Here is a 23,862-nt window from a genome sequence, read left to right as displayed (position 1 = left end):
GTCACATGCTCCACCCTCGGCCCAGAACCCAGTGCCCCGCCGGCCCCCACCCCTCTCTTCTCACTTCTTCCCCTTCCTGCTTCTCTGGAGGCCTCCCCTCTCCTCAGGCCTGTCCCCACTTGGGCTCTTCTCTGCCCACTCTCCCACCTTCCACGTCCCCACAGCCAGCCTCCCCCGGGTCCGTGCTCTGCTGTGGCTCGTGGCCTGCCCTCCCTCCTAGGCCTCCCAGCTGCAGTCTCTCCCTAGGGCCCCTCGGGTATCCACACACCTCACCCTTCCTCACCTATCCTCCTGGGCCCCCACCTCAGGAAATGTCCCCACCCCCACCCCCTCCCCAGGTCCTGCTGCCCCACCTCACACCCAGCGTGACCTCCTCAGGGACCCCAGCACACCGAGCCCTGCGGACCCGACTGTTTTCTTCTTTAAACATTTTAGCTCTCAACTTTGCAGTGTCGCCAGCACACACCCGCTCACTGAGTCGCAGAGCCGTCAGGACAGGCCCCGCCACCCCGAGCACAGTGTCAGGGCAGCGGGCAGGCTGACTCCTCAGGACTCCCACCCAGGGTGACACCCCCATAGGCGGGGCAGGCCCATTTCGGGCTGCGGCTGTCTGGATCCAATAAATGTTTAATTGGGTGCACTTATCATTAATAAGTTATGGGGGTCGGGGGTGCCCCCCCCATCACTTCCCAGCAGGCTCAGGCAGTGGGGCAGGAGGAAGCACCCTCAACTCCGAGGGGGGTGGAGCAGCGCGGGGAGCTGGAGCTGTCACCATAGCAACAGCCCACCCCAGGCTCCTTCGAGTCTGTCTGGGAATCCCTGCCCCCACCGCCCACAGGCTGAGTGAACTGGGGCTGGAGGCCAGGGTGGGGCCAGCACGGATACCCAGCCTGAACTCCCTGCAACCCCCCTGTCCTCCCCCCACCTCATCTGGGCACCCACGCAGATGCTTCATCAGATCCTGGGGCCAGGCTGCCCCACCGGCATTCACCCGCCAAGTGACTGTGGGCAAGTTATCGCCTCGCCATACCTCAGCATCTCCTCCAGTGAATGGGGACAATAGAACCTACCCTCCAGGGTTGTTGTGAGGCTAAAGGGGCCAATACCTGCAAAGGCTTGGAGAGGCCCAGCACACCACTCTGTGCAGGGTGGGGGGTCAGCCGCTGCGATGGCTAGAGCAGTCAGAGCTGTCCGCACATCGGCCACCCCTCTGTCCTGGCTCAACGCTTTGCCTGCTCATAGCCCCTCTCCTCGCTTTCCATCTCCCGCGCTCTCCTTCTCTCTCCCCTTAGCACTTCCTCTCACTTTCAGCCCTCACTTGCCCAAGGCCCTGGGGACCCCCAGGCCAAAGCCACGGGCACTTCCCCCGTCTGGCTGGCTGCTCTATCTGGCTTCAATTGGACCTGCTGATCAAGGTCTCTCCCAGGGTCCTGACCCCATGGCTGAGGACTTGGTCACCACACTGCCCCTCAGGCTCCCTGCCCAGCTGCTCTCTGTCTGTGCCCTGGGGCTCAAGCCTCTCTCTCCCTCTGGTCACCCTGGTCCAGCCGGACACCACCCAAGGTCCTAACCAGTGGGCCAAGGACACCTACTCCTGTATGACCAGTAGGTTCCTCGTCCTCCAAGACTTGCACCCTCATCATGCAGGCTGCCCCTCCTTAGCGCAGGTGGAGCGCCCAGAGACCTGCAAGCTTCATGGCCCTTAAGCGTCACCTCTGGGGCTCTGCCATGCTTGCCCTCCTGAAGGAGCCTCACTCCTTCCTTGCCCAAGGCTCCCTCACAATGTGCGACGCCGGAGGCGGTGGTGGCTTTTTAAAGCCTCTGCCGGTTGGAGTGGGTATATTTAACTCTCTCCCCAGACTTGGGTAGGCTGGAGGATGGAGCGCATGCCCTGAGCCCTGCCTGTGACCAAGAATGTGCTGTGTGTGCGCCTGGGAGGGATGACGATGGTCATGTGGGGTAGCTGTCCCGAAAATGTGTGATGGGATCAGAGTGCAGGTGTGGGGCCCATGTGGAAGGCTGTGGGGCGAGCCAATGCATGTGTGAAGGAAAAGAGACACAGCAGGCCTTGGGGCTTGAGGAGAGAAGGCTGAGGATGCTGGGAGAGAGGAAGGTGTTTAAATCCAGCCAGCTCCAGGCCTCTTGTCCACCGCCTATGAGAGGCTCAGTCCTGGGCCCAAACCCCCAGCCCAGTGCAGACCTGCCCCCTCCCACGGCCCATCCCATGTGTGGACGGCCCTCTGTGTACTTCCAGGGACCCAGGCCGTGCCTGCCCAGCAGGGGGCCCAGGCACTGAAAGCAGACCTGGGAGCAGCCCCCTCTCCCAGGAGGACCGCAGGCCACCCCTTCCCCTGCCCTCCTGAGGCCCTGACAGCTTCTTCTCTTTCCCTCTCACATTAGCTTAATTACAGCAGCCCCCAGGGAGGCCGGGCCCCAGCCCACAAAGCAGGTCAAGAAGGCCAGGCCCAGTCTGCTCAGTCCAGGAACAGACCCGCCCATCCCTCCTCAGACAGTTGTTGTTGATCCTGCCGAGGCCCTCTCCCTGAGCCCCTGGCCCCCCACGCCCTCTGTACACATCTTCTGACCCATCTCTCAACCTGTGGGCTCCAGGACTAAGTCAGTCCCAACTTTGAGGCCAAGATGGGGCCAGGCCCAGGGACTCCGGACCCCACGTTCCCTTTGCTGTCTGCCACTGTGGACTCCCCAAGAAGGACCCAGGTTCCCACATCCAGCCTCCTCCTGCTCCAGACACAGCTAACATGTCTGATGCACACACCCCTAGAATGGCCCCCTGACCACCAAGAGTGCCACCGCCCCTCCAGGCACAGATTGCCAAGCTCAGTCTGTCACCAATAGAGCCCTCACTCACCATCCGGAGGCGTTGGGGGCACTGGCGTGAAGTGGGTCCCAGGTTTGTCTGGAAAAAAACAAATCTCCAAGTCAGCCCCCCCCCCCCACCGGAGCCAGTCCTTCCAAAGCCTGTCCCATTGTCCAGCCTGGAGGGGTCACCCCTGCCTGCACACATCCCTTCCCTGGCTCCACTCTGAGCCCTGAAGGTGGACAAAGACAGAGGCTGAGGCCTGGCGGTGGACAAAGACAGAGGCCCTGGCTTTTCTCTGCCCCTTCAGCTGTACCATCATGGTCTGACACCTGTCGGGGAGGCCCAGTGGCAGGGATGTGGGCGACCACCTATTCCCGAGATGAGCCCCAGGCCCTGCCAAAGCCCCCATTCCCAGCGTAGCCAGCTGCCCCCAACCCCCCAACGAAAGTTGTCTCTGCAGCTCAGGATGAGGGCCAGCCCCTGCCCCCACCCCCAGCCCACAGACAGCCTTCGGGGGGCCCAGGCATCCGGAGAACGACCCATGGTGTTCCCAGACGATGCAGTGGCCCATCTGAGCCACGTCACAGCTGGTGGCCTCTCTGTGACCCTGCCTGTCCCCTAATCTTTGGTGGCTGAGGCAGGGGACCTCAGCGAGCAGAGAGGCAGGGTCACCTGGGCCCAGGAGACTGCCACACCCACAGACGTACAGTTGTTCAGGAAGAGTAGCACCGCGAAGCCGAGCGTGGCGGTGGCCAGGAGGATCAGGCAGACGTTACAGGGGATCATGAAATATCGCACCAGCAGGGAGACCCCGCGCCGCTGCCGGGGGTCCCGCTCCAGCGGCAGTGGAGGCATGGCCCGGGCTCCTCAGCCCCCACTCTTGAGGCGTGGCGGTCCTCACGGGGTGCCCTTGGGCCTCTTCGGTGCCACTCGCCCCATTCCTGGACCCCTGGGGCAGTTGACAGCCGCTATATTCTCAAAGTTCAGCTCCAGTCACAGCTGGGGAGTGGGGGGCGCCAGGCCCCCTCCACAGCCCTTGAGGCTCATAATGGGAGGTGTGCAGAATTCTCCTGGAGTAGAAATCCCAAGTTTGGGCTCGGAGGGAGGCGGAGGAGGACCCGAGGGCCAGCACCACCCCTACTGTCCACACCGGTCAGCGCCTGGGCCAGAGGCGCCGGCAGCTCTCCGCGGGGCTCCCGCTGGGCTCAGTCTTCCCGGAGCCAGCCTCGGGGGGTCCCGCAGCCCCGGATCCTGCCCGCCTGGCTGCCCAGGAGAAGCCGGTCCGAGTGGGAAGGGCGGCGAGCGGCCCCTCGCCCGGGACTCGGCGGGTCCCGGCTGCTCGGTCCCCGGCGGAGGCGGGAGCGGCGCCGGCTGCAAGCGGGAGGAGCGAGCGCGCCTCCGGAGGGAGAGAATAAAGAGCCGGCCGCGGAGGGCCGCGCCCGCTCCCCGCGCCCAGGCCGGGGCTGAGGCGGTGAGCGAGGGGCGAGGGGCGCCGTGGAGGGAGGGCGGGGAGCAGAGACAAAGGAAGACGCCTCCGGGGACCCCAGCGTCCGCGGGGAGTCGCGGCTCCCGCCGCAAGGAGGGTCGGGCGGATGAGGACGGGAGGGCGACGGCACAAAAGAGAACGCAGGGGCTGCGGGCGCTGGAGGACGGCTGGGGGGACCGGGGCTGGAAGGGAGCGGGGGCCGGGGAGGGCGCAGAGGTGGGGCGCTGGGGCTGGGGAGGGTGCAGGGTCGGGATGGGGGCCGGGGTCGGGGTAGGAGATGAGGGGGAGCGGAGGCTGGAGCTGGAGAGAAGGCAGGTGTGAGGGCGGGGTGGGGGGGCTGGGGAGTGGGGGCGAGTAGGTGGGCGAGAGTGGGGCGGGACAGGGTCCCCTCCCGCTCCCACCCGGCTGGGCTGGGCTGGGCTGTGCGTGTGAGCGGCGGCGCGGCGGAGTGTCCGAGGGTCTGTCTGTGTCCCCGCAGGGGGGATCGGCCTGCACGAAGGACCCGGTTCTGGGCTGCGGTCTGCGTGTTACCGCGTGTGCGTGTCAATGTCTCTGCTCCTGCTGGCGCGACCCAGGCACTGTGGGGGGTAGGGTCTCCAGGTACATACACACAGGTGGGGAGTGGGCTGGGCTCAATTCAGAGGGTGCGCCACCCCTCCCTAGGAACTGACAGCAGCACCTCAAACCATCCGCGCACCCCCAACTCGCGTCCGTGAGGTGACAGGATCATGCAAATAAGTCCCATGTAAATGAGCGTTATGCAAATAGTCGCGGTGCTCCAGGCCCAGACCGCAAGCCTGGAGCGCCCCCTAGAGGCCTTCCGGGAACGTCGAGACCCTGACGTCACAGCGGGCCAGGGCGCGCGGCCCACCCGGGACTCCCGTCCTCCCCATCACGTGTGCAGCTGCCTCACAAACATGTCCCTGGAGTCCTCCCACACACACCTCGCTCACTCCCTCCTCGTCGGGTGGGCTCTCCCCCCCCTTCCTTGGCTGGGACAACCACCTGCCAGCCAGCACCCAGTTCTTCAGGTCCATCTCCTTGGACTCCTTTCAGTCCTGCGCCCAGGCACACTAGTGCCAAATCCCAGCGGGCTCAGCCCACCCTGTCCGGGTCCCCCATCACCCACAGCAGAGGTCTTCAAACCTCTTGGAGCCCTGGAACCTGAGGGTCTACTGAAACCTTGCAGGAAAAGTCAATACACAAAGTGGTCCCCCCCCACCCCAGGCCGCGATGGACCCAGAGCAGCAATCTGTCAGGCCACCTGGAGACCCTGCCCCTGGCTGGCCTCACTCTCTCCTCAGGGGAGCCTCCCACCCCCTCACCTCACCACACCACACCCTGGCACTGCCCACACCACACTGAGAGTGGCGATGCCCCGGACTTGGAGCACCCAGGGCAGGGTCTGACTTTTTATCTCCTCCGGGCAGAGCTTGGCCCAGAGCCCAGAGCTTGGTGTGGTGAGCCCAGGCAGTGACACATTTCCCATTTACTTCTCACCGCAGCCCCCAGGACTGCAGTTTGAATCCCTTGACTCAGGGAGGGGCCCACAGACAGTGCCAGGGTTTAAACCACAGACGTACGCACTGGGCACACGCCCGCACAGGAGCCCTGTCTGCTGCTGCCACTGCAGCTTGGGACATCATGGCTGGGCCCTGCTGGAGGAGGGGAGGCAAGGGGACCAGAGTGTGGGAGGGGCAAGCCCTGGGATCAGTGGGAGCCAGTGCTGGCAGGGCAGGCCTCCCCCAGGCAGAGACCCTGGACTCTGCCAGCAAATGGGCTGGCCTTAGGGCTCACGTGGTGGCGGCGGCGGCGGTGCTCAAGGCCTGTCAGGTCTGGCCTGGGGAAAGGGGACCCGCATGCAGCCCGGTCCCTCCCAGCCCCAGCCCGAGCCTGAGCCCCCACAGGGCTTGGATGCCTTCAGAGAGACAAAGGGCCATTGAGGCCTCAGAGCCAGCTGGGGGAGGGGAGCTCAGGCTACCCGGGCTATTTTGGGATCTTCAGACTCAAAATCATTCAGCCCTGACCAGGCCACGCAGGCTCAGACCCCAGGAACAGAGGGTGCTCCGAGCCAAGAATCGGCCCCCCTCTGGGCTTACACACAGCAACACGCTACTGCTCACATGTGTACACACACACTCGATGTCCCAGGCCTCACGTACGCAGATACATGTACACCCACTCACTCAAGTCTGCACAGGCACTGGGTGTCACACACTCACCTGCGTGCATACACACTGCACGCCTTCATGCAATGCAAAACTTGCCCCTCGGTCACACAACACACACTGGGTGTGCCCCCAAGTACACGGTGTGGTTGCGCCCCTCCAGGTGCTTCCCTGGCCCTGAGAAGGAAGATGGGGAATGGAGTCTAGAGAGGATGGGAAGTCCTACCTACTGGCCCCCCGCCGACCCCTTTCTTACGCAGATGACCCCTCCCTCACTCCGGAGGGGCCGGGCCCAGCTGCCCCCGAAAGGAGGGGGTGGGGGTGGGGCGGCACCGCCCTCCCGGCGGCGAGCACACACCGCGCGTGCGCACACACCTTTAATGTCGGGTCTCGCGGCCGGCGGCGCCTCGGCTGGTCCCGCGGAGCGCGCGGTCCGCCTGTCCCCACCGCCGGGACCTCGAGGGTACCCCGCTTGTGTGGGAAGCGCATCGAACAGTCGAGCGCCGGCCGCCAGGCGGCCCGGAGTCACAGGTGTCTGGCCGTCCCGGTGGGGGAAGGGAAGAGGACGGGGCAGGGCGGCCCCTTCCCCCAGCCCCGGCCTCCTGGTGTCCGGTCTCAGGCTACGGCCGTCCCCTCCCCCTCGGCCCCAGCAGCAGACAATGGGCGTTTCACGGCGGGACGTCGCTGCTGGACCCGGGCCCGCCGCTGGGAAGGAGGCGGCGTCCAGCCCGGGCCCCGATCGCCGCCTCAGGTGAGGCCGAGGCCGGGAGGCGCCCAGGTTTGAGTCCGCTGGCTGTGTGCCCACCCACCAGCCCCCGGGCAGGGCCCACACTCTGCCGGTTAGCCGGCGCCGCCGGCGCCGCCAGGCGGTATGATTAAGTGAGAGTTTGGGGAAGGGGCTCAGCAGGGCCAGCTCGTAGGGTGGCGGCCGCTGGCGGCTTGGACGGCAGCTGCGGCCGCTGACCCCTGGCTTCCCTCCTCCCTCATTACTCAGCCTTCCTCCTGCCCGGGGCCCAGCCGCCCTCAGCAGCCCGTCTGAGCTCCTCCGGGGGTAGGCTCAGTGCAGGCGGCGTGTCCCGAGTCGGGTCAGCTCTCTGCACCCTGGGAGGTTACCCTGTGACAGAGAGTGCACTAGATCGGAGGGGCGGGGGGTTTATCTGTACAGAGACCCGAAGGATGGGGAGAGGGGTTTGCACCTCCAGACAGGGGCAACTACAGAGGCCCAGGTGACAGCGGGCTCAGGAGGCTGCAGGAGACCAGGAGGAGCCAGCCTGGTGAGGCCTCAGGGCAACAGGGGCCATGGGCGTATCCTCCGGCCTGGGGAACGCTGGGAGGAGGGAGCCCGGTCCAGGGCCTGGACACCTGCCAAGACATAGGCTGAAGCCACCAGGGGGCGCCAGACGAACAGAGGAGGGGGCCGGTAGGCACCTGCAGAAGAGGGGGATGCGGTGGAGCTGATGCACGCCTTCGGTCCCTCCCCTCCAGGACAGCCCCAAAGCCACCTCTTTCGGCCAGGCCCTGCCCATCTCCGGGAGGAAAGAGAAAGCTGGAAGAGCCAGGGTGGCACCCAAGTGTGGTCAGTGCCTGGTGAGTGGAGACCCTGTGTCCTGCTGAGGGCCACGCCAGGCAGTGAGGGATGCACAGTCCAGCACAACGGTCTGAGTTGGGGGACGGTGCTTCCTGGAGGTATTGACCGGCTGGATGTCAGGATGAAGAGGAGTGACAGACAGACACCTACTGGAACCAGAAAGGCAGGGGACAAAGGGGCAGAGAGACCGGCCAGACAGGAGAGAGCCGCAAAGACGGAAGACCAGACGCAGGACAGGAGATTGCAGAGGCAGGCAGCCAGGGTGCAGGCGGAGTTTCTCCCATGGGGGAGGGTGACCCGGACCAGCAGCAAAGGTGCAGCATCAGGTGGGAAGGCTCCTGCTCACAGGGGAGGGTCCCCCTCTCCCAGCCAGCGGGCTGTAGCTCTGGAGTCCTGGTTTCCAGCTCTCTCGCCCGCACCACGCCCGCAGCTGCCTTCTCCCACCCCTCAGCCAAGCTGCAGGGACTACCGGCTGTTCCCTGCATCTCAAACCTTGCTGTGCTGTCTTTCCTGCCCGGAATACCCTTCCCCCTTGGCCTTCGCTCCTCAACACGCAGCTACACCTGGCCTCCTTGGAAAGCCCGTCCAGAACCTCGAAGGGCCCTGTGCAGGCGGCAGCGGCAGCCCGTCCAGCGGCCCTGTGAGGATCTACTGGGGGCCCGTGAGCGGACGGGGTGGCTGAGGAAGGAACCCACGGATGGATTCACAAATGGACCCTGGCGACCCTCACCGCCTCCCCTCCAGGGAGAGAAGTGGACGCACGTTGCTCCCCACTGGTGGGTCAGGGACAGGCCACAGTCTGGCCCAGATGCTGTGCTCTTATTTCGCCCTCGTGTACACGGGAAGCCCGCATCTGTGGCCAGAGGGACAGGCTGCCTGCTTCTGCCGGGGCCAGCGCGGGGCGGCCCAGAGGCAGCTGCCAATGGGAGGGGCAGGGAAGCTTCAGGCCCGCCTCAGGCCAGAGGCAGACCAGCCTCTCCTGACTTGCCATACCTAACCCCTAACAGTGCCAGCCTCAGGGTCCGGCAGGCACGAGATGGGACAGGGAATCCAAGTGGCCCCAGGGACTCTTCCTGTCCCTCCCACAGTCCTTCCATCTCTGGCATTGAGAAACCCAGAGGCAGAGCCCACAGGAGGCGGGGCCTAGACCTCTGCCGGGTACAGGGGGTGGGAGGAGGGCATAGCCGGACACTGGGGCAGCAGGCAGGAGATGGGAGCCACATGAGGGCAGAGGGCTGGAGCCCTGTTCCCAGGCCCCTAGGACACAAGCCGAGGTTGCCTGCTACCAGCCTGCTGGCAGAGCACCTGCAGAATCCCCTCCCCAGGCTGATACAAGGGTGGCAGGAACCACAGCCCAGCTGGGGTTTCAATGAGAATCGTGTGCCGGTTGGTACACCTGAGGCTGCAGGCACACGTGCACACGTGCAGGCCACACAGCTGGAAACAGCAGGCTGCCTGGGAGGACAGAGAGCTTGCCCCTCCCATGCCTCTATGCCCTGGTGGGGAGGGGAGTTGGGAGGGGCCATCTTCCCCTTCCCAGGTCCAGCTGGAAGCAGCCCCTGGCAGGGGGCCTTCCTCAGAGGAAGTTCTCAGGATCTGCTCTGGGGGGAGAGGCCCCTTCGAGGGGAGCTTCCCTCCCCACTGGAAACTGCACCAGAGGCCTCGGTCACCCCTGCCCGGCTCCCAGCCACAGCCTGGGACTGGAACGTGATCCCTCCTGAGCCCCAGTGTAGCCCATGGGGGCACAGTGCCCTCCCACGAGCTGCATCACTGTCATCAGGGTAATTGGCACTGGGGCGCTGTCTCATTTCTGAGATCCCCTTTTCTCTTCAGTGAGAGGTGGGCACTCCCTGGGACTCTGGGGTGTCAAGGGTTACTGGGGCTATTTCAGTGATTGTGCCTGCAGCTGGGCCTTGGGGGCCTGCGTGGGGAGCCATGGTTCCCCTATCTCAATGGTGAGGGGGGGCTGGGGCCAGCAGAGCAGGACAGGAAAGGGAGCCCATTTTTCATCCCCCCCCCAGGCCTCTAGGCAAGGGTAGAACTTGGGGGGGGAGGGAGGGAAGTTGGCCTGGAGCCCTCAGGTGGAGGCAGAGGACGGGCGGGTGCAGGGGCAGGAGAGAGGCCTGTTTCTGCAGCTGTTTTCCACCTTCCTGTGGTGATGGGGGTGGGGGCAGGCTTTGCTTCTCAGGGGGCTGGGGGGAATTAACCCTTTAGGAAGGAAGCAAAGCAGGCTGGAGGAGGCTGTGCTGGCCTGACTGTAGCAGGGTGATGGTGAGAGTGACCTCTGGCTAGATCCACGGCCCTGAAGTCTGGGCCCACTCCCCTGCTAACCTTACCTGGCAGCCCCATGCCACCCTCTACACTCCCCCCACCTCAGCCTGTAGGATTGGCAGGGCAGGGGGCTGTAGCCCCACACCTGGGCCAGCTAGCCCTGACCAGGTGAATCTAATTTCTCCTCTGTGCACGTGGGTCCCAGCACCCCCAGAGATGCTGTAAGGGCACAGGCAGGCCCCACTGGAATCCACTCTGTCCAGCACCCTGGGGGAGGCCAGTATAGACAGCGGGAGAGGGGAGGACAGTTTCAAAACAACTTTTTTTTGCATTTCCAATCTGCAGGGGAGAATGGAGACCAGGGCTGTTCTCTGGGTGTGGAGCAGGGGTTATGGGGTGGGGTCTGGAAAAAGCCCAGAGCTGTTTCCACTAGCTCAGTCGGGTGCAGTGAAGGGACAGGATCCAAAGCCCTTTGGTTTCAGGAGCAGCCCCCCCCCCCGACCCAAGCCCCCGGGGCTGCCCCAGGGAGGACGCCAGCCAGCCCACCGTGGGCCCAGGGGAAGTCAAAGCCGGCACAGGTCCATTCTAGCGCTGACTATCTACCACGGACCCCCAGGTGGGGAGAGGACAGGCACGGGGCCGGGGGGGGGGGGGGGTCACGCCCCACCTGAGCTGATGCCCCACCTCTGGCTGCTGGAAGGAAGGAGAAAGCCTGGGCGGGCAGCCTCCAGCCTGGGCCTGCCTCCTCTCTGACGACCTGACTGGGGGAGGGGCCGAGAGGGCGCTGGGCGGGTCCGGAGGGGTGGGGTGAGAACCTCCAGTCTGGAAGAGGGAAACGGACAGGAAAGAGCCACCTCCCACCTCAGGGAGGAATGTGGCGGGAGTAGGACAGGCTCAGAGGACTTGGGGGCACAGAAGCTAAGTGCCAGACAGCAGAGGGACCCGCCCAGGGAGCTCCCCCTGGACTCCTACCGGCCCCCGCTCCGCTTCAGGGAGAGCCAGTCCCTGCCTGGGGGTGCCTGCAGTCCACACCCAGCTCCGTGGCCACAGGGCCTGCACCAGTGCCGGGCTGGCGGCCCGGGACCCAGCACCTCTCCGGCCTGAGCTGTATAGCACTGCCTTCCCACAGGCCCTAGAAGGCTGGCCTGGCAGGGAGGGAGGGTGCTCGCTGGAATCAGGCTGGCCAGGCTAGGCCACGGCCGCCAGGACCCCGGGCTTCAGGGCCGGGCAGGGCTGAGCTGGGCCAGAGCCAGACTCACCGACCCTGTCCCTGTGCCAGACCTGGAGAGGGCAGACAACACTTCCTTTCTCTCCTCCTGGCTCCTAGTGGGCAGGGAAGGGCCCCAGGCGTGCACCCCTCCTAGGGGCTTCAGGGGGCCCCAGGACCAGTCTTTATGAGGTGGGGGAGGGGAGGGTGGTGGGAGTGTATGGGCGCTGCCCAGACCAGGGCAAAGTGGCTGAAGGTTGGAGGAGATGCCTGCTCGGCTGCCAGCCTGGGCAGGCTCACGGTGCGTGGGCGGCTGGCACTGGAAGAGGCCAGGCCACTTCCCTGACAAAGCAGGGGGCGAGGGGCTAATTCCGGAAGAGGCTGCGCCGAAGCAGAGCACCGGTCTCCCTCACCCACAGGTGGCGCAGAGGGAGGGACACATACCTGTCTCAGTTATGCTCGGAATGTGGCTCCTGGGGCGGAGGACTGGGGAGGAGCTTCCTGGGGGCTGGAGGCTGGGGAAGGGGCCCAGAGCCAGGAAGACCCTGCAGGCCCTGGGGGAGAAACTGAGGAAGGCAGTCCCAGTAGAGCTGGGGCCCAGGTGGAGATGAGCTGGGGGCATCCAGGGAGGTGGGCCTGGCAGGACGTGCCCCTGACCTTGGCGGCTGTGGGCCTTTTGGGGGCCGGGGAGATGTGTGATAGAGACAGGGGTCTTGGGTGGTCTCGGGGCGACCTCCACAAATCAGCGGCTGCCCAGCCTTCACTCTGGGCCCTGTGGGGCAGGGGCAGCTGTGGGCTCCCAGGAACAGAAGAGGGTCAGAATCAGACAGGGAGGGGTCATCTTAGTTCAAGCCCTGCCCATCCCTAACCCTAACCCCTCACTAGGGTGAGGCCTTGGCTCCCTGGAGAGCCTGGAGTGGGGTTTGAGGTCCTTATCTCCTACAGAATGGAAGGCGGGCCCTCCTCCCAGCCTTCTGGGGAGGTGGGGAGAGGACTGTCTCTTCCCGAAGCCTGGCCCCAGCTCCAGGGGGCCTTTTTCCTCAGGCCTTCGGGAGGCTCAAGGGGGAGGCACCCCCATCTAACTGGGGTCCCTGGGATGCACCCACCCTGCCCGCAGCCCCTGCCCCCTCAAGGTGCCCCGGTTTGCTTCCAAAGAAGGGATCCGTGTCATGGGCTCAGAACTTCCAGGGCTCCCTGGCTCCTTACAGCGGACCCCAAGCTTCTCACTCTGGGCCCCTCCCCTCCCTGGGGGCTTCCCCTCCACCTTGGCTCTACAACAAGGCTCCAAGCTACAGTCAAGGCTACTTCCTCTCCTTTCCTCTCCATGAACATCCTTCCCCAAGACCCTCCTCCTGGCAGGCCCACCCCGGAAGAGTCTGGTGGCCTCGGCCCCTTCTGGGTGCTCACCCCATTGCTACACACTGGCCTGTGGGTCCCAGCACCACCCTCCCCCCACCGGCCCAACTGGAGCTGGGGGCCTAGCCTGGTCCCTATCCTGGGCAGCCAGCATACAGTAGGTGAAGTCTCGCTGGGAGCTCTCCCTGTGGGCCCTCCTCTCCAGGTGTCCCTCTGCCCAGCCTGATGTATCCGGAACCAGGGCCTGGCCTGGGTAGAGCAGGATCTGGCAAGATGGCAAATCTTGTTCTGCCCGGGGTGGCCCTCCTGCCACATGCCCTCTGACCCCACAGAAGGCCGGTTACTGAGTCGTGGACCCTCAGGCTGGACCCGCGCAGCTGCAGAGTTGGTGACGCGCCTTCTTGATCTTGCAGAAACGGGACTCTCTGCGCCCTGACCCCTCTCCTTAGCCCCCAACTCCTCTTTCAAAACTGGGCATCACACCCCACAGCCTGCCCCGTCCCCATGCCACCCTCCCATCTCTTCCCTAGACCACAAGCTTCCAGAGCAGGGCCAGGGTCTCCAGTCCTCACTTGGTGGGAGGGCCATGCTGGGACCTCCTCAGCTAAGCTGGTGCTGCAAGGGACCAGGGACACAGCCCCGCTGGCCTCTCTGTATGACGTTGCAGGCCGGGACCCTGGACACAGCCCCAGGAGCAACGCACTACAGGCTGAGCAGGGTGCTACAGGGCTCCCCACTTCAGGCCCTGCCCCTCCCCCTGCACAGTCCACCCCAGGCCAGATGAGTCCACCACCCAGGACCCCGCAAAAGCCAAGCCAGCATCACAGCAGTAAGTTGGGTAGAAGGTGGAACTTCCCTGCTGGCCAACAGAGCAAATCAGAGGGACAGGGTCACCTTCCCAGGACAGGAAGTCAAGGACCCTTCCCACTGCCCTGGGAGGAAGCGTTCTCTCCTCTCTCCGCCCTCTCCCGTACATCCCTTCCCAGGCAGCCATGAGGGGACAGACAGGATGTGAGGGCGACGGGCAGTTCCTACGTTCTCCCTGCTACATTCCTCAGCCAAGGATCTCAGCCCCCAGCTGGGATTCTCCTGGGTGGAGGTGGGTGGGTGAGCCCTGGTCGTGAGTCCCGCTCACCTCTCAGAGGCTGGGCTGGGGGAGGGATGCTCTTGGGCCATTCAGAATGGACACGTGGGGAGAGCAGACAAGGAAAGGTTCTGTACCTCTGTGAGGGGATCCCACACCCACTCAAACTCCTGGAAGCAGCCCACTCCACATAACTGCCCCTCCCAGAAATGACAGGCCTCTTGGAACACATGGCGGGGCAGCCCCACCTCCAGCACAACCCTTAAGCCCCACCCCAACGGGTTTGCTCAACATCTGGGCCCTGTCTAAACAGATGTTTGGGCTTCTGCAGAACACAAACAACGGATGTTCATTCACCTGGTCCCAGCCTCTCTCCTAGAACAGGGAACTCCAGGAAGGGGCATGCAGAACTACGGAGGGGGAGGGGAAGGAAGAAAAAGGAGGCCTGTCCCTTTGCAGGTCTGGGACTCGCTTGGCTCCAAGACAAAAAATGGTGGCATCCCCAGGGCCAGGGTGGGGAGCGCTGCTAATATCAGAGATTGGAGCTGAGATGGCTGGGAAGCCAGGGAGCGGGGACTCAGAAAAGGAGGTTGGACCGCAAGATGCCAAGTGCTCTAGCCTACAGCAAACTCTCTTCTGCCCCCCAAGGCACCTCCTGTGCTCTGCCCTTCACGCACCTTCCACGCAGTGCTCTACCTCCTCCAGGTTCCGCAGGGTGATGCGCATGAGGCTGGAGTTGAGCATGAGCTCATTCTTGTGGGCCGGCCACAGGTACGGCGGGGCGGGGTTCACAAAGAAGATCCTGGTGTCCCCAGTGGACACCTGGTTGTCACAGATGAGGGGGTCTCCGAAGCCGCCAATCACCACCTTGTTGCCTCCGTCCAGCAGGCTCTCCTGGGCCACCACATCTTTGCCCTTCAAGTACCGCCAGACCCGAACCTGGGGTGGACATGGGGGGTGCGCAGGTGTCAGTGATCCTCTTCCCACTGGGGAGGGGTGGCCGCAGAGGCCAGAGGCAAACACCAGACTGGCGCCTGGGCTTTTTCCTCTCTTCCCACCTCACTTGCTCAGGCCAGATGTCCAGAGTAGATAGACCCAAACCCTGGGCAGATGTGTAGAGATCTTTGGGTCAGCCCCCCCGGGAGGAAGCTGCAGGGAAGCACACACACGATGGATGCCACTGCCCACCCATGTGTGTCACACACTAGGACACCTGGCCTGAAAACACACCCCTTTCCTCAAGAAGCAGCCCCCCGACCCCCAGGTCTAAGTGACCCCAGCCACCCCAATTCCAATAATGTCCATCTCGGCTCAGGCTGGATACGGGAAGGGGACCCAGCCGGCCTGGGGTGCCTGCCTTCCATGCCCCACTCTCCCTATCGACCCACCCACTGCTCGGCCCACCCCTGGGCAGAGCCAGGAGCAGCTGAGGTAGATGATGAAGTTTCAGGGTGATGAGCTCTGAGCTCAGGGCTCTGGGCCAGCTTGGCTCCGTGCAGCCCTGTGGGTGGGCGAAGACACCATGCCCCCCAGCAGGTGAAACGCCCTCCTCCTGCAAGTCTCCTACAGTGAGTGCGGTCAAGGCAGCCTGTGAACCTCAAAATCAAGCCTGGGCAGCACAGGGTAGCCCCGCCCTCCCCACTCTGCTCTTGGGGCCCTGAGGGTACCTGCTCTGACAAACCAGGCCCTGGGACGCCCACGGCCTGCTGGGGGTCGGGGGAGGAGGGTCGCAGGGGCTGCAGTCAGAACAGGCGGCCCTAAAGGAAAAGGTCCATGGGGACACGTGCCCATGCATGCTGCGCCTGGGAAGACACCCCTTTCCTCAGGAGCTCTGGGGGGCCACGACTTCCAGAATGGGGAATGAAAGACAATGGTGGCCCGGCCACCTGCCTGCCCCTGCTGGGAGCCTCGGGTCTGAGAAATCTGCAGGGACTCCCTCCACCCTCCAGTGGCCCAGGGGAGGTGGGGGAGCCTTGGCCAACACTCCCCCCCCCACCCCTAGACACACAGTAGGCTCTAGAAGGACGACAACTAGCAGGGGAGGGCTGGGTGGCTTTCATCGCCTCCCCCCACCCCAGCCACACCCAGGAGCAGCGGGGAGGAAGTCGGGAAAATCCTGCAGGGACTTGGCAAAGTGCCCTGGCGGTGGTGGAGGGGAGGGGGCCCGGCGGGGGATCCCAGCTGTAGCCCGCACAGGCCAGGCTGAAAGAAGCTGCCACCCCTCCCCATCTCCAAGAAAGAGGAATGATCCGATTTCTGGTCGGGGAGGTGGTTTTAGGGGCCAGAGCGGGGCAGGGCCCTGGATCCCTTGAGCCCTCCCTAGGAACAGATTGTGGGAAAAACCCCACCAGACCTATCCCAGGGGGCTCCCAGATCCAACTGAAGGGGAGGCCAGGCAAGTCCCCCCCTCCCCGTGGCCGGGGGAGATCCAAGTCTCTCAGGAGCAGGATGGGGCACCTGCCCTGCACCCCGACACTTGAGGCTCAGCAACGGCCCCGCCCACTTCTCTGCTCCGGCCCCCACACCCATCACTGCAGCATGCCCCACCAGGAGCCCTGGGGTTGGGAGATAAGATGTGCACCCCTCCACTCTCTCCTGACCACCCCTTCTCGCCTCTGGGGGGAGGGGGGCGACAGCACTGACCACAGGCCAAAACCCCACCTCCACCCCAAGCAGAAAGCGTCACCTCCCCTCGTCCCTGTTCCTTTTCTTTGGCCGGTGGGTAGGGGGTGCGGTAGCCGAACATTCTCCCTGGGGGGAGGCGCACTTGTTTCCAGTAAGGGAGTGGGCTTGGGTTGAAGGGGCAGACACGATCAGGTCTCCGGGGCCTGGGCACCGCGAGGCGGGATGGCAGCGGCACCGCAAGAACTTTCCCTCCAGCGCTCGCGAGTTTTCCCAGACCCGGCGCCCCACGCGGGGGTCGGCGGTCGCCAAGGGAGCGGGAGCGGGCGATGCGGAGCGTCTGGGGCTCCTTCCCACGGCCCGGGGCGGGGGTCTCAGCGGGGCGGCCGGCGTCGCGATGGGAGGACCTCCGGGCTAGGGGGCCGGGATCGCGGGGGAGAGGCCCCCAACCCAGGCTTCCAGGACGGTCCGAAGGGGGCTCAGGGTCCCGGGGGTCCCGCGGGGGCCCACCTTGCACGAGTACGTGTGCTGCACCGGGTCCACGTTGAGGATCTCCTCCACGGTGCCGGTGAGCACCACGTTCGCCTCCTCCTCCCGCCTCTCCAGCGCGCGTTCGGGGCACGTCCCGTCGGCGCCGGGCAGGGCGCGCGCGGCCACCACCAGGAGCAGCAGCAGTGGCTGCAGGGGAGCCCGGCCGGACGGCCGCAGGCTGGCCATGGCGCGGGCGGAGGACGGCGGAAGGCGGCCGGAGCAAGCTCACGGGCCGGGCCGCGCCAGGGACTGGACTGGACAGGACGGGACGCAGCTCCTGGGAGGCGGCGGGAGCGCGGGCGGCGCGGGGGCGGCGCGGGGGCGGACCGGGGGCGGGATCCGGGGCAGCACCACCCCCTTCCCGCCCGGCCCGCCCGCGCCCGCCCCCGCCCCCGACCCGCCCGGCGCCCTGCGACCCGCGGCGGCCACGAACAAAGCGCCGGGACGGCGGCGCCGGGCGGAGGCCTGGCTGGGGGAGGGAGAGGGCCAGTCTGGGTCGGGCCCATGTGGGTGATGGGCCTGGCCCGGCCGAGGGGCGGGGGCGGGGCGGGATCGAGGGTGCTCTCCCTGCTGCGGCGCACCCCCACGGACGCCCATCCCCCGCCTGCGCGGACGTTCCCCACCCCCGCCAGGAAATGCGGCTGAAATCGGGTTAATGCATAATCTGGAAGCGACGTGACGGGACTTCCAAGGGGCTCCAGGCTGCGCCGGGGCTGGGGCGGTGGGGGCTCCCCGGCCGCGGGGAGGGGCTGCCAGATCCGGGGCCCCGCCGCCCCTCGAGCCCTGCAGGGCTGCGCCCCACCCCCACCCCCGGCAGGAGGAACCTGACGGGGGACCCCCCCCCGGACCCCCCCCCAGCCCCTCGCTGGAACTGGGGACGGAAGCTCGGCCGGCCCGGGACCCCCGGCCTCCCGGGACCAATGCGGGCCGGGGGCTGCGGCGATTGGTCGCAACGGAGCGCAGACCCGCCCACCTCCCGGTCCCGGCTCAGCTCCGGCCCCTCTGCAGGGCTGCGGGCTCCCCCTGCTGTCCGAGGCGGCGATCGCGTCTGCGGCGGACGGCCAGCCACGCCCCCTCTCCAGCTCCCCCAAGGCGCTTCTCCAGACAGACCCGCAGGGTCCCGGGGGGGTAAACCGAGATCCGGAGGGTCCAAATTAGACCCCGACCTAGCTGAAGATGGTGGGGGTGGGGAGGGAGAGGAGATCCCTCTGTCCCTCCAGGGCCGGGTCTGCCGCACATCCCCTCACCCAAGCCAGTCACAGATCTCTGAGCCGGAGGCAATGAAGGGTGAACAGCAGCAGAGGCCCCTCTGGAGGACCCTACCTCGCCTAGACCCTGGTGGGGGGATTCAAGAAAGGAGGGTGGCACCGAGGGGGTGTGCTTACACTTGTTAAGTTACAGTATGACAAAGAGGTGAGGTTGGGGACCCAGGAAATGAGGTTGGAGCCAGGAGCCCTCCCACACACACACCTGCGTGTCTACACATATCTGTCACAGGCAAGCCAGGTCTGGGGGGTCCCCCAGCTCAGATACGGACTCCCACAGACCAGAAAGGGGGCTTCTGGGTCTCCGGCCAAATGCCACTGAAGAGTCTGAAGGCTGAGGACTGAGTGTCCCCAGAGTCATGGACTTTGGCCCAGAGAGGTGTACGTTCTGTGCCCCCCACCGCCGCACCCGTGTCCAAGGCTGACTCAGCCTGGCTCCCGAGTGGCTCATGTGGAAAGCTGGCACAGAAAGGTGCATCCAGTGTGGAAGTGGCTGTCGTTTTGCCAAATTAGGTGCCCCCTATCTGGGACAAACTCTTCCAATTGGATGGGAGGAACCCCCATCCCAGGTACCCCCTCACCTACTGGCTGTGGCCCCTCCCTGAAGTGAACCTTGAAGGAGGGTGTATTTGCTGATTCAGCAGCCCGCCCTGATGGTGATGTGTGTGCCCAAGGCCCTGTCACCACTTTTCCGCAGACCAATGCAGGCTGGACAGTGTAGGCTGATGGTTCCTGGAGGGCCAAGAGGCCCCCAGCCCCCAGCTGGTGTGGGGAAGCCTCCCTCACAACTGGCCCAGGCAGGCCCTACAGACTCACCGCTTCCAGGGACACTCGCCTTGTGGCCTTTGGGACCTCGCCAGGCCTTCCCCTCCCCGTGCTATCTGCTGACCCAGATGTGAGGGGTGGGGACCAGTTGTGCAGGCAGGGGCTGACCATGGCTCAATGTGAAGACAGGGATAGGCTCCAGCAGATATGCCTCTTTTTATTTCTCTAGAAGTTAATTTCCACATCTTCAGTTTCTCTGGGGGCGGGGGGAGGTCACCATTTTGATCCCACTAGGCTTGTCCCTTAACTTAGCCACCCTAGCCTGCGGATCCCCCCAGCGACCCTGGGTCCCCTCATACCACTCCCTCCTCCACCCCTCCCCCAATCTCACCGGAAGGGTGCAGACTGGTGCTACAGAGGGTGCTACAACTGTATTCCTGGTGCTCAGTGGGGCGCCCCCCCCGCGGCCCTCCTGGCCCTGCCCCGCCCCCCCGCAGGCGCAGATTCATGAACACGGTGCACAGGGTTGTGAGGCCGTACTCCCCCAGCTGGCACTTGTCCTCCATGGGCTTCCCCTCGAAAGTCAGCCAGAACTGGTCGGCTTGCACGTGCTCCTTCTGGCACACTTGCTGCTTGAGCTCGGCCACCCTCTGCGTCAGCTGGACCACGTAGGTGCTGCTGCGACCCTTGTCATTCCTCACCAGGATGCTCAGGGGGTCTTTGCAGCTCTGCACCATCAGCAGGACGGTGCTGTCGGGGCCCAGGCCCTGGCAGACCAGGGGCACCCCGTCCTGCAGCACCTCGCGAGTGTCCTGATGGGCCAGGTGCTGCTGGAAGGCGGGCACGCCGATCCGCTGGGCGATCTGCTGCTTCAGCTCGGATGCCAGCATGGAGTCCCTCAGGGGCACCAGGATCTCCTGGCCCCCTAGCATCTTCACCTTCAGGTTCCTACCCTGTGGGCATCACACAGGCTCAGAGGCCCTGGCACCAGTTCTGGGACCACTGCACGCGTGACATGGGCAGTGGGGCACGCTGTTAGACCCCGTGGATGCTGCCCCCTCCTCTCCAGCCTCCCCACCCACCGGGAGGGGGACGCCAGGTGCTGGAGAGTGCATGCGGGCATTTCTAGAAGAATAGCCACCACCCACCCATTCTAGAAGAATAGCCACCACCCCCACATGTTGCCTCCCTTCACCTGCTAAGATGCCTCCCTGTGCTGATCCCAAGGGATCTCAGGGTTGGCCACTGGGCAGAACCCACCTCTGAGGACCCAGACCCTGCTGTCAGAAGGAGCCCTGTCCTTCCCCCCACGCTTAAGAACCTGGGGGTTCTGAGCAGCTCTGCCTGCCTTGCACATGTAGGTGTTCCACCCCTGGGAGATGCCACCAGGGGAAGGGGTACGAGCCCACCTGCCCCACGTGTCAAACCCGCCTCACCATGGCTGTGGGCTCTGGCGCCAGGTCCTCCGCAAGCACTGGTTGGCTGCCTCTTGGCTCTCAGCTCTTCTCCAGCCCTGGCAGCTCAGCCCTTTTAAAGCCGGAGCAACCACGTCAGAGGGCGGTGTCGGGGAGCCAGCCACACAGTAGCCGAATTCAGCTTCAGTTTCGGTTTCCTTTTCCCAAGGCGGGCCCTGGAGTGAATAGCAGAAACAAAACAGAATGACAATGACAAGAAAGTGAGGTAGGTGTGGGCTGGGGCTTTCCACCTGGCCGGCGGGGCCTGGGGACTGTGACAGCATCCCCGCCTCCAGGGGTGTGTGTTCAGAAACCCCCTGCATGTCCGACACCTCGGGTCCTTTGCAAGACACACACACATCATAACATGAGCTGACAATTGGAAACTTTCACTTTCCATTTACCAATCTGCAAAATTAGTAAACTCGGAAATCATTGCCAGCGTTAATTCAGAAATAACATAAAATAGTGACAATCTAAACTGCCCAGAGATAACCACCATTTGCTTATGACAATATTTGTTCAGATTGCTTTTTAATTAATTAATCAATCAATCAATTAATTAATGGCTGCTTGGGTCTTTGTTGCTGTGCACGGGCTTTCTCTAGTTGCAGTGAGTGGGGGCTACTCTTTGTTGCGGTGCGTAGGCTTCTCATTGCAGTGGCTTCTCTTGTTGCGGACCACGGGCTCTAGGCGTGCGGGCTTCAGTAGTTCCGGCATGCGGGCTCAGTAGTTGTGGCACACGGGCTTAGTTGCTCCTCAGCACGTGGGATCTTCCTGGACCAGGGGTTGAACCCGCGTCCCCTGCATTGGCGGGTGGATTCTTAACCACTGTGCCACCACGGAAGTCCCTGTTCCGATTGTTTTAATGAAAGAGATGTATCTTATTTTCTACAAAAATGAACTCCTGGACACTACTGACAAAGTGAAAAAAACTATATACAAAATGGTAGAAAATATTTGCAAATCACATGTCCGATAAGGGTCTAGTATCCATAATATATAAGGAACTTTTACAACTCAACAACAAAAAGATAAACAACTCAACTAAAAGTTGGGCAAAAGACTTAAACAGACATTTTAAAATAGAATATATAGATAAATGGCCAACAACCACATGAAAAGATGCTCAACATCATTGGTCACTAGAGAAATGCAAATCAAAACCACAGTGAGATACTATGTCACACCTGTTAGCACAACTATAATAATAATAATTAAAAAGGGAATAATAGGGCTTCCCTGGTGGCGCAGTGGTTGAGAATCTGCCTGCCAATGCAGGGGACATGGGTTCGAGCCCTGGTCTGGGAAGATCCCACATGCCACGGAGCAACTGGGCCCGTGAGCCACAATTACTGAGCCTGCGCGTCTGGAGCCTGTGCTCCGCAACAAGAGAGGCCACGATGGTGAGAGGCCCACGCACCGCGATGAAGAGTGGTCCCCACTTGCCGCAACTAGAGAAAGCCCTCGCACAGAAACGAAGACTCAACACAGTCATAAATAAATAAATAAATAAAATTTAAAAAACGTGAATTTGAAAAAAAAAGGGAATAATAACAAGCGTTGGTGAAGATGTAGAAAAAATGGAACCCTCATACATTGCTGATGGGAATGTGAAATGGTGCAGTCACTGTGGAAAACAGTCTAGTTATTCCTCAAAAGGTTAAACAGAATTTTCACGTGACCCAGCAATTCCACTCCTAGGGATATGCCCGAGAGAACTGAAAACAGGTGTTCAGAGAAATGCTTGCACACAAATGTTAACAGTAGCTCTATTCACAGGAGATGAATGGTAGAAACTGGGGGAGCAACCAAACCCATCAGCAGGTGGATGCATAGACAAAGTGTGGTCCATCCTTGTAATGGAATATTACTCAGCCATAAAAAGGAATGAAGCACTGACGCAGGCTACAATGTGAATGAACCTAGAAAACATGGTGCTCAGTGAAAGAAGCCAGACACAAAAGGTCACATATTGTGTGATTCTACTGATACGAAATGTCCACAAGGGACTTCCCTGGTGGTGCAGTGGTTAAGAATCCACCTGCCAATGCGGGGGACATGGGTTTGAGCCCTGTTCCGGGGAAGATCCCGCATGCCAAGGGGCAGCTAAGCCCGTGCACCACAACTACTGAGCCTGCATGCCACAACTACTGAGCCCACATGCCTAGAGCCAGTACTCTGCAACAAGAGAAGCCACCACAATGAGGAGCCCACGCACTGCAACAAAGAGTAGCCCCCGCTCGCCGCAACTAGAGAAAAATCCTACGTGTAGCAACAACGACACAACGCAGCCAAAAAAAAGGTAAAGAAAAAAATAATTAAAAAAAAAAAAAAAAAGAAATGTCCACAATAAGCAAGTCCATAGAGACTGAAAATAGATTAGTGATTGCCAGGGGCTGGGGGGCAGGGGGCATGGGGAGTGACAGCTTCATGGAGACAAGGCCTCCTTTGGGAATGATAAAATGTTTTGGAACTAGATAGAGGTGATGGTTGTACTAAATATACTAAATGCCATTGAATTATGTACCTTAAAATGGTTAAGTTTATGTTACATGAACTTCACCTCAATAAAAAAGAAAACTGAAAACAAAGAAACCCTCATGCTACTCTCACCATTTTGTAAACTGCTTCATTCACAAGTATATCACAAACATTTTTCCATATGAATAGATACTTTTATGCAAGTTGTTTTCATGGCTGCATATGTTGCCCATAGTTTAATGAGTCCATTATAGAATAGAGTGTAATTTAGTTAACCAATCCCATATTGTTGAATATGTAGGTTATTCCCACAAACAGCACATCACAGCCATATGTTAGCTAAAAGTAAAAATAAATACTTAGGGAATTCCCTGGAGGTCCACTGGTTAGTACTTCAGGCTTCCACTGCAGGGGGAATGGATTCAACCCCTGGTCAGAGAATTAAGATCTCACATGCTGGGCTTCCCTGGTGGCACAGTCGTTGAGAATCTGCCTGCCAATGCAGGGGACACGGGTTCGAGCCCTGGTCTGGGAAGATCCCACATGCCGCGGAGCAACTAGGCCCGTGAGCCACAACTACTGAGCCTGCGCGTCTGGAGCCTGTGCTCCGCAACAAGAGAGGCCGCGATAGTGAGAGGCCCGCGCACCGCGATGAAGGGTGGCTCCCGCTTGCCACAACTAGAGAAAGCCCTCGCACAGAAACAAAGACCCAACACAGCCATAAATAAATAAATAAACAAATACTTAAAAAAAAAAACAA

General features: G+C 62.5%; 2 protein-coding genes across 4 annotated transcripts in view; both read right to left on the bottom strand.

Moving 5' to 3' along the window:
* The window catches only part of AGRN (agrin), a 32,851-nt gene extending 15,426 nt beyond the window's left edge, over nt 1-17,425 (bottom strand). For both annotated transcript variants that reach the window (XM_068538613.1, XM_068538614.1), the window contains exons 1-3: nt 17,114-17,425; nt 14,659-14,920; nt 2,870-2,917 (exon numbers count right to left, since the gene is read on the bottom strand). In XM_068538613.1, the coding sequence (XP_068394714.1) occupies nt 2,870-2,917; nt 14,659-14,920; nt 17,114-17,320 (517 nt within the window). In that variant the 5' untranslated portion in view covers nt 17,321-17,425. The remainder of the gene's footprint in view (nt 1-2,869; nt 2,918-14,658; nt 14,921-17,113) is intronic.
* A 2,092-nt stretch (nt 17,426-19,517) lies between these two features.
* ISG15 (ISG15 ubiquitin like modifier) lies at nt 19,518-20,671 on the bottom strand. Of its 2 annotated transcripts, none has more exons than XM_068537671.1 (2): nt 20,601-20,671; nt 19,518-20,117 (listed from the first exon to the last, which is right to left on the bottom strand). In XM_068537671.1, exons 1-2 carry the CDS (start codon nt 20,601-20,603, stop codon nt 19,518-19,520), a joined length of 603 nt encoding a protein of 200 aa, XP_068393772.1. In that variant the 5' UTR covers nt 20,604-20,671. The 2 variants fall into 2 exon arrangements, with proteins under 2 accessions (XP_068393772.1, XP_068393773.1); XM_068537672.1 differs by having other exon boundaries at nt 20,574-20,653.
* Nucleotides 20,672-23,862: the final 3,191 nt, after the last annotated feature.

Source organism: Eschrichtius robustus, chromosome 3 (assembly GCF_028021215.1).
Source record: "Eschrichtius robustus isolate mEscRob2 chromosome 3, mEscRob2.pri, whole genome shotgun sequence".
Taxonomy (NCBI): domain Eukaryota; kingdom Metazoa; phylum Chordata; class Mammalia; order Artiodactyla; family Eschrichtiidae; genus Eschrichtius; species Eschrichtius robustus.
Note: the sequence above shows the minus strand (reverse complement) of the source record. Positions and strands in the feature narration are given on the sequence as shown.